At 37.4% G+C, this 16650-nt stretch overlaps 1 protein-coding gene across 1 annotated transcript in view; it reads left to right on the forward strand.

Moving 5' to 3' along the window:
- The window catches only part of LOC150101658 (uncharacterized), a 321244-nt gene that overhangs the window by 221538 nt on the left and 83056 nt on the right, over nt 1-16650 (forward strand). Inside the window, exon 14 of the mRNA XM_090399849.1 lies at nt 7309-7382. Within this exon, the coding sequence (XP_090255975.1) occupies nt 7309-7382 (74 nt within the window). The remainder of the gene's footprint in view (nt 1-7308; nt 7383-16650) is intronic.

Raw genomic sequence — 16650 nt, forward strand, 5'->3', positions numbered from 1 at the left:
TGATTGACTGATAGGAATCACTGTCCTGAGAAAAAAGAATGTGATGAGTATGGTACTACAGGGATCTGTTCTAGGACCCTTGTTGTTTAATTTATATATCAGTGATATAGTTCAGGGTGTAAGAGAAGATATGCAGTTGTTTGCTGACAGTGTTAAATTTGGAAGGGCAATGTTAGGAAGTTCTGATGTGATTGTGCTACAAGAGGATTTGAATAGGTTGGTGCTTCTGGCCGAAGAATCTGGATGTCATTTTAATGTTAAGTGTAAAGTTATGCACTTTAACAAGAGAAAATGGAATGAGAAACTTTGCTTCAGGAGGTGGAGGAACATATTGAGGAACATTGCTTTAGGAGGTGGAGGAGGCAAGGGATCTGGGGATCTTGGTGGATAGGGAACTGATGTTTGGGGACACATCATGAAGGTTTTAAGGATTATCCAGAAGTTTATTTTATCTAGAAACAGGTGTAGTTCTTGTAAGGAGTGACCCCAGACAGCAAAGATGTCATCAACATATCATAGCCAAATTTTTAGTTTGGGTTTAAACATGAAGATTTTTTCTTCAAGGTATTCAAGAAACAGGTTGGCTAAGTTTGGTGATAAGGGAGACCCCATCGCTGTTCCTTCTTCTTGCTTGTAAATTTTCTCTTTCCAAGTAAAGTAACTGGACATAATAACAAATTTGAATAATTCAACAATATCAGATGGAAATTTTTGAGTTAACAAGTCTACCATTTCCTTATGGGGAATATTAGTGAAGAGGGAGACAATGTCAAAGCTAATTAGCATGTCAGTTTCCAACAGTTGAATGTCTTTTATTTTTGTGTGAAACTCTGCTGAATATTTAATTATTATTATTATTATTATTATTAGACACCTCCAGGGAGTCCAAAGACTCATCGAGGGAGAGTGTGCCAACAGCATCGAACGATTGGTCCCCTTCCAACTACTAACCGCGCTCAAACTTACTTAACTGAGCCATTAGTAGCAGAGGCTTTACCAATCGACCAACCTTTGCTGGCAATGAGGCTGAGTGGCCTGTATGAGGACGGAGAAGGTTAAATAAAAACCTTGGTAATTTGTAAGTCGGGCTGCTAATAGAATCCACGACAGGTCTGAGTGGAACATTATTCTTGTAAAGTTTAGGTAATTCCGTATATTCTAGGAGGCCTAGCATGGTATGACCTGAGTTTTTTAATTGTTTCTTCATCTAAGGAAGTGGTTCCATCAAGTAACTTTTTGAGTTTCTTGAGCTGTGTTTTTGTATGATCATAATCAAGTTTGGTGTATGTATTTCGATCTCGGAGTAGTAAATTCATTTTTCGGTCACATAATATGGTATCTAGAACTACAGTGGTATTTCCCCTTGTCTGCTCTGGTGATGATTATGTTTTTATTACATTTTAAGGAGATAAGAATTTTCAATTCTGATGGTGGGATATTCAAGTCCGAAGGTTTGGCATCATAGATTATTTTGGCTATTTCAAAACGAAGTCTGTTGGCTTCAATACTGGAAAGATGGCGATGTTTCTTTCAATGTTTTGTATAAAATCTGAATATGGAAAGCATTTAGGTGAAATGGCAAACTTATAACCTCTTGCTAGAACATTTAATTGATCTTCTGTTAGTGGATGGTTAGATAAGTTGACAACCCATTTTTCAGTCGATAATTTGTTGGTGTTATTCTTAGATCGATTTAACAAATTATTGTAAGGTATTTTTTATGTAGATTAATATTACTTTTATCAAATGCTTTGATTCCTGAATTTTTTGAGACACTAATAATCACTTGTAGCAATTCTTGTTTTAATGTATAATTAATGTCAAATTATATTTGACAATTCTGCTTCTAATTCTGTAATTTTTACATTATTTGTTGCTAATTCATGTTTAGAAACTCGTAACTGATTAAGCAGTAAGGAATGGCTTGCTTTCTGATAGATTTTATGAGCACCTGTTGATTTGATAACTTCCTTTAGTTTAGCAAACCTTGGAATGAGTTTATCGCATCTGCACTTCTAAACACGAATTAGCAACAAATTAGCTGCAATATGTTGATGATGTCTTTGCTGTCTGGAGTCATTTCGAACAAGAACTACACCTGTTTCTAGATAAAATAAACCTTCTTCATCCTTGCATCAAATTCACACTAGAAAAAGAATCTCCACAGGGTATCTCCTTATTGGATTTACACATCCAAAGAAAAGAATATGGTTCCATCTCCACTTCTGTCTATCACAAGTCGACATTTTCAGGTCACTACATTCACAATTCTTTTGCTCATCATCCATCTCAAAAATTTGGCATCATTAAATCATTAGTAACCCTGAGCACACAGATTCTGCTCCTCTGAAGAATCTCTAAACCAAGAATTGGAAATAATCAAAAATACAGCCATACTAAATGAATACAATCTTAAAACAACTCAAAAAATCATCAGTCACTTTCCCACACATCAACCTAGACAAGAAGAAGCCGTAGGATTCCCATATCTTATGTCAAAGGCATCTCTGAACATCTTTCAAAAATTATGAAGAAACACAAACTTGCTACTACCTACAAACCAATCAACCAGATTTATAACTTGTTACCTTCTCCTAAAGACAAACTCTCACCTCTGATGCTACCTGGCATGTACAAGTTCCATGCTCCTGTAAATTGTCTTACTACGGACAGACAGGTAGATTGGTTCATAAACGTATTTCGGAACATCAAGACCATATCCGTCTTATCAAACCGCAGAAATATGGCTTTGCACAACACGGAGTTGAAAACCCAAACCATAGGATCCATTGGAAAAAAGACCAAACTTCTACATAGATCTCTATATAAACATGAACATTAATATAAAGAAAGTGCTGAAGCCCTACTTCACAGATCAAATCTAAACCATAATGACGTTCTTGCTATTCCTAAAGTATGGGAAATTGTCATACAAAATTGTGTAAAATAATTTTTTATATATGTTATCTTCTTTTTAATCTAATCCGTTTTTTTTTTGTTTTTTTTTTTTTCCCTTCAGATATATTTTAATTTAATTCTAGAACACGTTACGGCACGCATATTGGGATTCCATTGAAATCCTGTGCCCTAACTGTATGTTATTCCTAGTATTGTTTTAATTAACTGTACTGACGATGTCCTAAGATACTTAGGATGAAATATTTACTTATTAAAACTTATTACTTTGATTATTACGTGTGTTTATTAAGCCATGAATTTTCCACAGGTTTCATTGTACAATAAAGATACAAGATAGACATGACCATCCTTGAAAGGTATGCATATTAGAGAAATAAGGATGCCATGACTCACTTTTCTCGTATTGGGAATCAGATGCAAATATTGTATCACCTGCATTACTGAACCTGGAAGAAGCACTTATGTTTCTAAGAGCAGAGAAGCATAGAGAATTATTCTTTTCATGCAATAATGGAGGATCACTTGGTCAACTGGCTAAGCCAGTTGACTAAACCATTACATAGATCAAACTGTTACATAATGATAGTTAAAAATCAATGTTGTATGAAGATTTAAGACTTTACTAATGATCAACTAATGTCACTCCTCCCGCAAAAGAGGATATGTATGTGATTGTTTTTAATCACAACACAATTCCCTGCACATACTTAAGCAGCACGTTTGCTGCTGATTTTACCATTACAGCTTAGCTGTTAGTCTGTCATTGTATTTGTGCATCTTTTTTAGTTGCTAGTCTGTCTATTATTTGTGATATATCTCTTTTTGACTTGCTAGACTTCATGCTAGCTGTATAAAGTCACACATTGAGTGTTGCTTAGTTTTAATCTGTTAGTCATTATATATGCCAGCCTGGTTGGCCGAGTGGTTAACATATCCTCTCTCCAGCCAAAAAGGCTGCGGGTTCAAACCCTGCCGTGGGCATGGATGTTTGTGATTGTCTATGAAAATACTGGTGGTGGTGATTGGCAGTAGATGCTGCCAACCACCACCATTAGTATCAGTCAATCTATCCACTACAGTGAACTCAACTGGCGGAGACAGTTGTAGAGTAGGTGCCCTCCCTCGATGAGGCTTTGAACTCTCTGGAGGTGTCACGTAATAATAATAATAATAATATTGAGTTATACCATCACATTTATGTTTGAATGTTTACACAGGTTGACAGTATCTATTACAAACAAAATCATCATACAACATATTTTTTAAGTAATGTTTGCTTCATTATAACACCTAAAAAAACATTTCATCTACTTTTTTTCTTAAATTATGAATACTTAACATTAACTGAAAATGTCAGTTATATTTCATTCAACAATACTGCAAAATACGAGGGTGGTCTGAAAAGTTCTTGGCCTCGACCACAGATGGTAACACTATCGGCAAGAGATTTTTTTTTCTAAGTTGGTACATCTGTCATAAGCATCCATGTGAAATTGCAACACATTCTATTAAGTAGTTTATTTTATACAGCTGTCTTAAGCAAATGTGTTGTCTGTATCCCTTGAAATGGATAAAATTGAGTATCGTGCATTTATAAAATTCTTTGTAAAAGAAGGTTTAACACCAAAAGAAATTCATTCTAAGTTCATAAAAGTTTATGCGCACGCTTCTCCTTTGTTTTCGACAATTAAGAAATGGGTTGCCGAGTTTAAACGCTGCTGTACCAGCCTTCAAGATGATCCACGTAAAGTTTCGACACCAGAAATCATTTATCAAGTGTGCACAATATGTTATTGGATGACTGGGCGAGTCAGAGTGAGTGAATTTGCTGAGCATATAGGCATTTCAAAAGAATGTGTAGGATATATTTTGCATGAAGAATTGCAAGTGAAAAGACTTTGCGCAAGATGGGTGCCGACTTGCTCACAGCAGATCAAAACCGTACTTGAATGAAAATCTCTGAACAGTGCTTGGAGCGTACAAGAATAAAACTGATTTTGTGTCAATTTATTACTATGGATGAGACTTGTATTCACCAACCATTACACACCAGAATCCGAACAGCAGTCAAAACAGTGGACAGAAGCTGGTTGTTCAGCACCAAAGAAGACAAAGTCGGTTTCATAAGCAGGAAAGGTCATGGCATCGGTGTTTTGGGATACTAAAAGCATTTTATTTATTAATTACCTTGAAAAGGGTAAAACAATAACCAGGGAATATTATTCCAATCTTTTAACCAGACCAGATGAAAAAATTCATCAGAAAAGACCCAGTTTGCAGAAAAAAAAATTATCTTTCATCAAGACAATGCACCTGTCCACAAAGGTGTTTTGGCAATGGGAAAATTAAGGGATCTGCACTATGAATTGTTGGAAAATCCACCCTATTCCCAAGATTTGGCTCCCTCTGACTTCTGTCTCTTCCCAAAACTAAAACTCTTCCCCACTGGTCAGCATTTTTCTTCGAATCATGAGATGATTGCAGCTGTATAGGGGTATTTTGCAGATCTTACTGAGAACCACTACAGGGACGGGATTATGGTGCTGGAGCATTGCTGGAATAAATGTATTAGTCTTAAGGGAGATTACGTTCTTCTTCTGCAGCTTCTCCCACTTAAGTGGGGTCACTGTTGATGATGAGTCTCCTCCACATCCTCCTGTCTTGGGCTGTCACCACATCTAAGTTCTTCATCCTCAAGTCCTCTTCTACCAGCTCCCTCCATCTCTTCTTTGGCCGCCCACGCTTCCTCCTTCATTGCAAATCCATCTGCGTGACCCTTCTTCCATCTCAAACCATCTCAACCTTGCCTCCTGTATCTTCGCTCCTAAGTTCGTAACTTTCACTGTTCCCCTGACATAGTCATTTCTCAGACAATCCTTTCTGGTCACACTGCACATCTACCTAAGCATTCTCATCTCTGCTACTTCCATCCTGCTGATGTTATTTTTCCTCAGGGCCACAGTTTCTATAGCATACGTCATAGCTGGCCTCACTCCTGTCCTATAGATTTTGCCTTTCAGATTGATCGCCACCCTCTTATCACATAACACTCCAGCCATCTCCCTCCAGTTCCTCCAACCCGCTTGTATCCTGCATCCCACTTCCTTCTCAGCTCCTCCATCTTCTTCCACTGTTGAACCTATATATCTAAAGTCCCTCACCTTCCTGATGACATTTCTTTCCAGCTCCAGATCTGTCTCCTGGCCGCCGCCCACTGTGCAACACATATACTCTGTCTTACTTCTGCTCAGTCTCATACCGCTCTCTTCCAGTACTTTTCTCCATCTTTCCAGTTTAGTTCCCGCTTCTTCCTCTTGAATCTGCACACAGCAAGATGTCATCCGCATACAACATTGTCCAAGGTGCATCTTCTCTCACCTCCTCTGTCACCACCTCCATCACAATGTTAAACAGAAATGGACTTAATGCTGACCCTTGATGCAAGCCAACTGTTACTTGAAAACTTTCTGTCTGTCCCAGACAGGTCCGAACACTTGTCTTCACATTTCTGTACATCTCCCGCACCAACCTGACATATTTCTCCGGAACCTTCTTCTCCCTCAGACACCTCCAGACTTCTTGCCTTGGCACTCTATCATATGCTTTCTCCAGATCAATAAATGCCAGATGTAGCTCCCGTTGTTTCTCTCAAAACTTTTCCATCATCTGCCATAACCCAAAGATAGCATCTGTTGTTGATCTACCAGGCATGAAGCCAAATTGTTCCTTTGCAATCTCCACCTCCTTCCTCAATCTTCCATCAAGAACCCTTTCTAGGATTTTCATTATGTGGGACATCAACTTTATTCCTCTGTAATTTTTATAGTCTTGTGCATCCCCTTTACCCTTGTAGATGGGGACAAGAGTACTCTCCCTCCATTCCTCGGGTATATTTTCCTGTTGGCAAACTTTCGTGAACAGGTCCCACAGCAGGTCAATTCCCTCCTCCCCCAGTGCCTTCCATGCCTCCACTGGAATCCTGTTGGGGTCCATAATTAAGGGAGATTATGTTGAAAATAAAAATAATTTTGAAATTATAAATTCATTTTTTCATTGTTAGGCTGAGAATTTTTCAGACCACCCTTGTAAATGGATCTGTAACACTTATTAATTATACAATTGCTACTGCTAGTAAGTAGAAAATAAGTCACACTTGTATTTGAAGAGCTTACCTATTACTGAAATAGTTCACTTAGTGTACCTAATCATATACTAAGGAAACCTGACAATAAATATTTTACTGTATATAAATATAGATATATAATAGATGTAGTGATATTTTAAATTATATATGTATGTATATATATATATATATATATATATATATATATATATATATATATTTTTTTTTTTTTTTTTTTTTTTTTTTTTTTTTCCCCTTCTTCTTAGGAAATAGAAACAGAGGTCAAGCAGATGGATTTGGCCTGGAAATTTTACCAAAATTAAAAGACGTAAAAAGCAAAGTAAGTTCAGGAAGTTGTAATTTTTTTGTTTGAGTTAATACAAACACCATTATATCCCTTCTCCATTTTACAATTGCATACATTTATTAATTAAGCATATTGTGTATCATTAAATGTTTTTTTTTTTTGAACAATCTGTTTAAAGGCTGTTGGTTAGTTTAAAAGATGTACATTTTTTAATTAAATGTATATCATTACTGGCTTCCTATCAACAATCTGTTATTTGTTAGATCTCCAATTTTATCAGGCATTATGCTTCAGCCTTCTAAGACAGTACTAACTGCATTACTCCATCTAGAGCTTGATTTTCCTTGGAGCTTTTTTTTTCTGGTATACTGGCATCAAGCACTGTGTTGCTATGGAATAGCCAATTAAAGGCTGTGCTCATACATTCTGTAATTATTATTATTATTATTACATCACACTTCCAGGGAGTCCAAAGACTCATCGAAGGAGGGCATCTACTCTACAACTCTGCATCTCACCACTCCACCAACCTTCATCATCTAACACCAATGCCATCTACCACCGACAATTTTTAGTTAGCATTACAAATTAATTAGAGAAATAGATAACAAAACAAGTAAAGTGGGTGTGGTGGGAAGTCAGGATTTGGACACTATTTTATATACTGTTAATTTAGTGTTTTTGCTTATAAATTTATTCTAATTAATTTATAATGTTAACTAAAAATTGTGCCCAAATTATTGAAATATTTTACTTGTCCTATAGAATCTCCATTGTTGCAGTATTTTCCATATTACTATTATCACAGATTTTGTTTTTATTCCTGATTTTATTACATGACACCTCCAGGGAGTCCAAAGACTCACTGAGGGAGGGCACTTACTCTACAACTCTCTGTCTCCACCACTCCATCCACTACAACGAACTGCAACTACCAATACCATCTACTGCCCACCACTGCCATTAGTATTTTCACAGACAATCACAAACATCCATGCCCATTGTTACAAGAGTTATTCAGTTTAGTTAATGCTTGAGGAACTTATGTTAGGTTTAGGAGGAGAACATTATTTGTATAATGTAAGGAATCTTGTTCAATATGTCAGATTCCGGTTTGCTGCAACATTCAGAATGTGATCTTTACAGATGATGAATAACAGTGAAGATAGCATGTGCACCTGTATTTTACACCTAATTTTTACATCAAATTATTTTGCTGTGAATCCTTTAATTCCAACAGCTGACTTACAGCTTAAGAATAATACTGCTTTGTGTAATATTCCATTTCTAGTGTTTTAAACAGCTTTTCTCTTTGCACCTTATCATGTTATCAGATCTACAAAACTAAATACAGATCCCCATTATATTCAAATGATTTCTCAACCCTTTCTCTTAAAGTAAAAATATAATCCTGAGAACTGCTATTTGGCCTGAACCATCTTGTTCTTTCCCACATTTCTTTGCACCTTATCATATTATTGAAATATTATTGTGTCGAGGCTAGCTGGTGAACGGACGTGCTATCGGAGAGCTCCGGAGAGATTTGTGTTTTTTGTTGATTTATTGGTGTTTTGATTTCAATTTAATGGACTTAAGTGTGTAATTTTGGTATATTATTGGAGCTTTATTAGCGTGGTTAGCGTACTAAAGTGTTTTATAACATAATCTATGTCGGGAAGTCGCCGCTAGATGAATTCGTAATGTGTAGTGTTCGTGCAAGCTCCAGATAAGATAAGTATCATTTTCAGTTATCGATACAAATTACTTAATATTGTGTAGTTTTGTTTTGTTTGCTTTGCGTATTTTAGTGCGTCTATTTTTGGTGTGTTATAACGTATAATTTGACAAAACACGTTGCAAATAAGGATGGCACCTGTGCGAAGGAAAATGGCGGCCAGTAATGAAGGTTCGCCATCGTTATCAAAGAACGGTAGCATAAAAGAAATGAGTCAGTGTACTAGCTGTGAAATGTACGCTTTGCAGAGTGCGGTCGGAGTGTGGTTAGATGATAATAAAGGATTGAATGTGTGTAGAAAATGTAGGGAGAATGAGGAACTGAAGTGTATTTCGGATCGTGAGTGTGATATTTTTGTCAACCTTCAGAATGAAGGAAATAGGGATATGACAAGAAACGGCAAGGTTGTACATGAAAATTGTGAGAGTGTGAATGTAGAAAGTGTGAATGATAGTATAAATGGTTTCTCAGAGAACAAAAAAGATGAGATAGATGCATTGAGTGAGATCGCGTTGTTGAATAGTGCGATAGAAAGAGCAAAACAGCAGCTAGAGTGCATGAACAAAAGTAGACTGAATGAACCAACCAATAATAAAAGGTATGACAGGAAAAATAGACGTATGAATGTGAACATGAACAAAATGAAGGATAGAGTGCTGTATGGAGACTCGTTAGTACGAGGTGTGTTAATAGAGGATTTGACAAAATCGTACCAACCTGGTGCGACCATAAAGGAAGTAACTGCGTCTATTAGAGAGCAAAAGGAAAGGGTGAAAGAAATGATTGTTGTGGCAGGTACGAATGATTTGAAAGGAGATAAAATGGAAATGATAGAAGACCTGAATGAATTGTTTGAGGTAGCAAAAGAAAAGAGTGAGAGAGTTAGAATGATTAGTCTTTTGCCACGGTATGACAGTGAAATGTTTAAAAGGAGGGCTATAATTGCGAATGACTTTATGCGTGGGTTATGTATGACGAGTGGTGTGGAATTTGTGGATGTGTGGAGTGAGTTTGATGGGCGAAAGGATCTATATAAGATGGATGGCTTGCATTTGAATGGTTATGGTGTAAGAAGACTTGAGAAAGTGTTGCTGAATGTAGTGGATGTGCAAATTCAGGGAAACTAGATTTGTTGGGGGGGGGGGGAGTAGAGATACAGTCCTTATGGAGGCAGTTCAATGTAAGAATGAATATAATATGCCAGAGCAAATAAGGACAACAAACCAGAGTGGGATAGTTAATATAAGGCATCAAGGTAGGGTTGGGGCTAACGGAGGTCTTAAATTCATGTACACTAATACTAGGAGTATTAGGAACAAGAAGGAAGAGTTTTTGGCCATGGTTGGCACTTCCAGACCACAGGTTATAGGTATTAGTGAAACATGGCTGACTGTAGATGATATAACTAGTGGGATTGAATGTGATGGGTATAGTGTGTTCAGGAATGACAGAGAGAATAAAATGGGGGGAGGAGTATTGTTGATGATAGCTGATGAGCTCCAGCCAAGGAGAATAGAAGTTGAATTGCAGGATAGAGAAAAGAGCACATTTGAGGCCATTTGGTGTGAGATTGTGGCTAGCAGAACTAAATATACAATTGGGTGCTGCTATAGACCAGGTGATGGAAAAGATGGTGGTGACAGTATGCACAAGCAAATAGAAGAAATGGGTGGAAGGAGGGTGATTATTATGGAAGATTTCAACTATGGTCACATTGATTGGAGTGAGGAGAGGACACACGGGAGGAAGGAACTGGATTTTATGCGGTTATTAAGGGATAACTATCTGCGACAGCATGTAATGGAAAATACTAGGGATCAGAGAGTGCTTGACCTAGTAATTACATCTGAGGATTTGGCTGTAACAAATATGACCACATTGCCACCAATCGGTGAGAGTGATCATAGGGTCTTAACTTGGGAGGTGGCTAAAGGTGTAGAATTTTCAATTTAGACAGGGTACATGTGGAATTATCGGGCTGGAAAGTATGACATGCTTAGGAGTTTGATTGGTTCAGTGCCATGGCATGTACAACTGCAAGGACTAGAAGTTGATAGTGCATGGGAGGTAGTTAAGAAGTGCTTGCATGAAGCAGTGGCTGACTGTATACCTAGAGTCCGAATATTAAATCAAGTAGGGGTTAAATGGATGAATAACACCATTAAGCTTGAGTTGCGAAAAAAGAAACAACTATGGAGGGAATTTAAGGAGAAGGGTGACCGGCAGGCACATGAACGGTATAAAGCGCAGGCCAGAAGGGTGACGAGTGTGGTAAGAAAAGCAAAAAAAGGATTACGAAAGAACATTGGCCATGCAGGCTAAAGAGAATCCTAAACAGTTTTTTAGATATGTAGCAAGTAAAAGGAAAAATGTACATGGCAGATTGATTTTAAAGAATGCTGATGGTAGGGAGGTAACTGAATCAGTTGAGATAGTTGAGTTACTGAGTGAGCACTTTGCAAAAGTATATCATCCAGGTGGTGACATTGCAGAAACGAATAAACCAGTAGATTATACGGGAATTGTGGTTAATGAAGTGGAGGTGAGTAGTCTATTGCATAACCTCAATGTCAATACATCTGTGGGATTGGATGGTATACCAGCTCGTGTTGTACGAGAAGCAGCTAAAGAATTGTCAGTACCCTTGACCATTTTGTTTAATTTGAGTCTCGGGTCTGGGTTACTCCCGAGCGGGTGGAAAGAGGGGAAAATAGTTCCACTGCATAAAGGTGGTTCCAAGACTGCTGTTGTAAATTACCGACTGATTAGCATATCAGGAATCATTGTCAAGGTCTTAGAGAAATTAGTCAAGAAAAGAATACAGGATTGGATAGATGAAAATGGGATATTGTATGGGGAACAACATGGTTTTGTGAAGGGTAGATCATGCCTCAGTAACTTGCTCACGTTTTATAACACAGTGACGGCTGAACTGGATAGGGGTAATGGGTTTACAGTGATACTACTGGACCTTGCCAAGGCCTTTGATAGGATACCACATGGAACCCTAATCAGTAAACTGGAGCAGATGGGTATAGATATAGGGTTGGTGAGATGGATAAGAGGGTGGATGAAGGAGAGATATCAAAGAGTGGTTTATTCAGGAGTGGAGTCTAAAAGACGTCTTGTGACTAGTGGAGTGCCACAGGGCTCTGTTCTTGGACCACTGCTTTTCAATTTGTTCATCAATGATATTGGAAAGGATCTGAGAGGAAGTGTTCACTTGTTTGCTGATGATGCAAAGTTGGGTAGAGCAATTGTGAGTGCACAAGATGTCAAAATTTTACAGGATGATTTGGATAGTTTGGAGGACTGGACTAGGAAAAATGGATGTCAATTTAATGTGGCAAAGTGTAAGGTTTTCACTTTGGGGTGAAAAGAATAGCAGCAGTATATCGCATTGGTGGAATCATACTCCAGGAGATTGATGAGGCCAGGGATTTGGGAGTGTTGGTGGATAGGGAGTTGAAGTTTAGGGGGCACATTGCAAAAGTAACTAAAACAGCTCACCAAATCACTTGGCTTCTGAAAAATACTTTAACATGCAGAGACGAACAAGTTGTTGTTCCTCTGTATCGAGCCTTGATAAGACCCCATCTGGACTTCTGTGCCCAGCTATGGGCACCAGGGTTTCTTCGTGATGGGGAGGAAGTGGAGAGGGTCCAGAGACGAGTGACCAAGATGATAGCAGGTCTGTGGAATGAACCTTATGAGAATAGGTTGAAGATTTGTGGGTTGCAGAAATTGGACGATAGGCGAAGGAGGGGTGATATGATTGAGACATTCAAATTACTGAAGGGTTTTTATAAGATTGATCCAGAAGATATTTTTGAAAATATGACTGGTGGTGGGAGGACTAGGGCCATGCATGGAAGCTGGGCAAGAGCGTGGTTGACAAGGGTGTTAGAGCTAGGTTCTTTACTTGGAGAGTGGTAAATGAGTGGAATAAGCTTCCAGAGTCTGTTGTGGGTGCTACGACCGTGAATGAGTTCAAGGCAGGGTATGATAGATACTGTGTGAATGTTGAATAGTTGTTCTTGACATGATGTTAGGGCCTCCCTCGATGAGTCTGTCGACTCCTTGGAGTTTCCCGGAACAATAATAATAATATTATCAGATCTACAAAACTAAATACAGATCCCCATTATATTCAAATGATTTCTCAACCCTTTCTCTTAAAGTAAAATATAATCCTGAGAACTGCTATTTGGCCTGAACCATCTTGTTCTTTCCCACATATCTCTCTACAATTTTTCTTTGTCTCAAGTATGCTTACATAAATCTGATAAATCTTACCCTGGAATGCTCAATAAAGAAATTTCTTTGCAATTCTCACATTCTTTTATTTCCATTTTAATAGATGAGTACTAAGCTAGCTTTACCTCATTCATCTGGAATTTGATCTTCTGACTAGCCCTTATGAATTATGCAGCAGTATAGCCACTTGTAAAACTTTTATACCTCCATATCTGAGCATTTCTGTCAAATATCATATTATCAGATCTGCAAAAGTAAATAAAAATCTCAATTATATTCCCATGATATACATACTGGCCACTGAATTAGAAACTTTTATTTAATACTGTGTTGGACCTCTTTTAGTGACTACCAGTGCCAATACTGATCCTCTTCAGTTCCCTGTGCATAGTTTGGTGAGATATGGATCAGGAACAGTCTTTATTAATGCTTTGATCAGTTGGTGTGCACAGGAGGTTCTGTTTGACCATACAGGCTTTCTCAGATAATAGTGATCTTGTTCCTAACAGACTATCTTAGGTTATAGTTACACAGTTACCCCTCTTGAACAAGTAGCATGTGTTATTTTTCCACTGATTAAACACCTGTAATATCTCACCTTTTGAGAAATGAGTCAGCTCTGCTGTTTTCAAAATCGTGGCTCCAGCCAGATGAGCACCCACAACTCTGAACAATCCTTTGTTTTTCTCATTGTGGTCAACACTATTGACAATCTGTCCAGCAGCATTATTAAATAGTTGCCTAGAACACTTGACGAAGTATTTTGCATATATGCTGTGCAGTTGTTTATGTACATCTGCATAAATATTTCTAATTCAGTGACTGGTATGTGTACAACAGGAAAGGATAGCATTGTTGGAGATAGGAATGTGAAAGCAAGAAGCCAGATAAGAATAGTAATTTGATTCTCAGATAAGTATTAGCTAGTTTTATGGGAGAGTGGTATCCAAAAAGAGAAAATCATCAGCAGTATGTTGGAGATGTCTGTTCTGGAAACATTATTGTTTAACTTGTATGTTAATGATATTGGAGATGATGCAAAGTCAGGAACAATTATGAGGAGTAGAGCAGATGTTAGATGGCCTTAGAGGAGAATTTGAACAGACTCCAAGTGGTCAAGTTAGTGAAGACCTTAATACTGAGCTACCAGCTCATTGTTGAGTGTAAGGTCTTAATTTGGTAGGTAAGGATGGGATTCAGAGTATACAATTAATGTGGATATTTTGAAGAAGGTGGAGGAGATGAGAGATCTGAGAGTGGTGGTGAACAGAGATTGAAGTTTAGGGATCACATTGCTAATGTGAGGATGTCACAACAGGTTTTGGCAATAATGAAGAGGACTTTAACATGTAGAGAATATAACATGAAGAGTTTATTGTTCCTTGATAAGGCCTGGATTAGACTGCTGTGGGGATGAGGATCTTAGAGTTCAGAATTCACTAAGCCAGTTGAGGTGTTTGGAATTTGTAATATCTGAAGGAATGCAATTAGATCCCTATGAATAGAAGGAGGGAGGATATGAATGGGGATTACCAGATTAATGTAGAGGAGATTTTTGTGGAGATATTCCTGGAAGCTGTATAAGGAGGATGTAAGCAAGGGAGTGAGAAGTAGGATTTTTGCATGGAGAGTGGGTGACAAGTTGAATGTATTGACTGTATGAGTTTAAGGCACAGTTTGATTATTTGTCTTCATGAGTACTGACCTCCTGCAGTGAGTCTTTTGACTTCATAGATGTCCAATATCAATAATAATAATAATAGCATCTACTCTTCTTTCACATTTCAGTTTATGATGGCTTTTTCTACCTTCAGTATTTATATGTACTTCTGACAATTGCATTCCTCTTGAATATTTTCTACTACTGTTTTGTGACTGCTTAACTCATTTAACAATCTTTCAAATTAATTACTCTATACGTCCATATCTTTCTCTTAGTTTTTATGTCATCTTTATTATCTGTTTTTACAGCAGTTGTTCTTTCTCCATTTCTAAGCTTTCAATAGCCATATAGAAATTTTATTATTCCTTTTATATATTAGGCTAAGTGGCCTGTCATAGTCAAATAACTTTGCTTCATAGAACCTATTTAAGGTACAATAGGACTGTTCCTCCGTCTACATAGTTTGCTATGTATGTCAGTTGCATACATTGTCTGGCAGTTTTGCTTTCTTCTGGGATGTTAAAATTAAGTTTCCAGGAGGGAAAAAAAAAAAACCCTGAAAATCTGCCATTTTCATGACTCTCTTTCACTTTCACATTCTCACTTTCATTTGAAAAGTCCTTATGAAGATTCTTCATGTCCTAAACTATATTTGAACTGAAATCTTTTGAGCCAAAGTGCATAATTGCTACTGACTGAGCTATTAAGGCTTACTCTTTGTGATATTTAATTTATCTTCTTCTTGTGATTTTTGTTTGGTTCCTTTTTATATACTTTAACTTTCAAAGCCATCAAATGAAGGCTTCATTTGATGAAACCTTCCCCTCTCCTCAGAACTGTCAATTTAATTTCTTGAGTTCACAGCAAAGATCTTTTTTTATATCCTTGCAGACAACTTTACTGCATGCCACTCAACATTTTCTTTGTGCCACTGGGTTTCTGAGGTATTGTTCTTGTTTTCAAACTCATTGTCTTTTTCCAACAATATTTGTATATTTGAGCCTACAGTTAATCTTTTCAAGCTGCTTGAATTTGATTTATTTTTAAAACTTTCCAGCTTAAATGATATATCATGAGGAATGACTGAATATCTTCCATTGTTTGCTGATGATACAAAGTTGGGGAGAAGTATAAGTAGCACTACCGATGTTAATTCCTTTCAGGAAAATTTGAATAGATTTGATTTGAATTGACTTTTGCATTTTGGAGTGTAGAAATATAAGACTGTGTACTATACTGATAACACTATACTGCAGGAAATGGATGACACTCAAGATCTGGGAGTGATGCTTGACAATAGACTGAAGTTTGGAGGGCATATTGCAATTGTTGCAAAGATTTCATGTCATAGTGCCTCTATGATAAGAAGTACATTAACATGTAGGGATAAGGAGGTGGTTGTGCCACTGTAAAAAACACTGGTCACACCACACTTGGGTTATTATGTTCAGATTTGTCACCTGTTTTTCATTATGATGTGAAAACATTGGAGAGGGTTCAGAGACAAGTGACTAAGACAATATCAGGACTCTGAAATTTGGATTGCAGAGTTTGGTGGATAGGAGGAAAAGAGATGATATGATAGAGACAGGGAGGAAATTTTATTTGATTAATCCAGAGGAGATTATAAAAAGAGTACAAGGCAA

Source organism: Typopeltis vanoorti, chromosome 11, assembly GCF_054136105.1.
Source record: "Typopeltis vanoorti isolate ZY-2024b chromosome 11, IOZ_Tvanoo_1.0, whole genome shotgun sequence".
In the NCBI taxonomy this organism is placed as follows: Eukaryota; Metazoa; Arthropoda; class Arachnida; order Uropygi; family Thelyphonidae; genus Typopeltis; species Typopeltis vanoorti.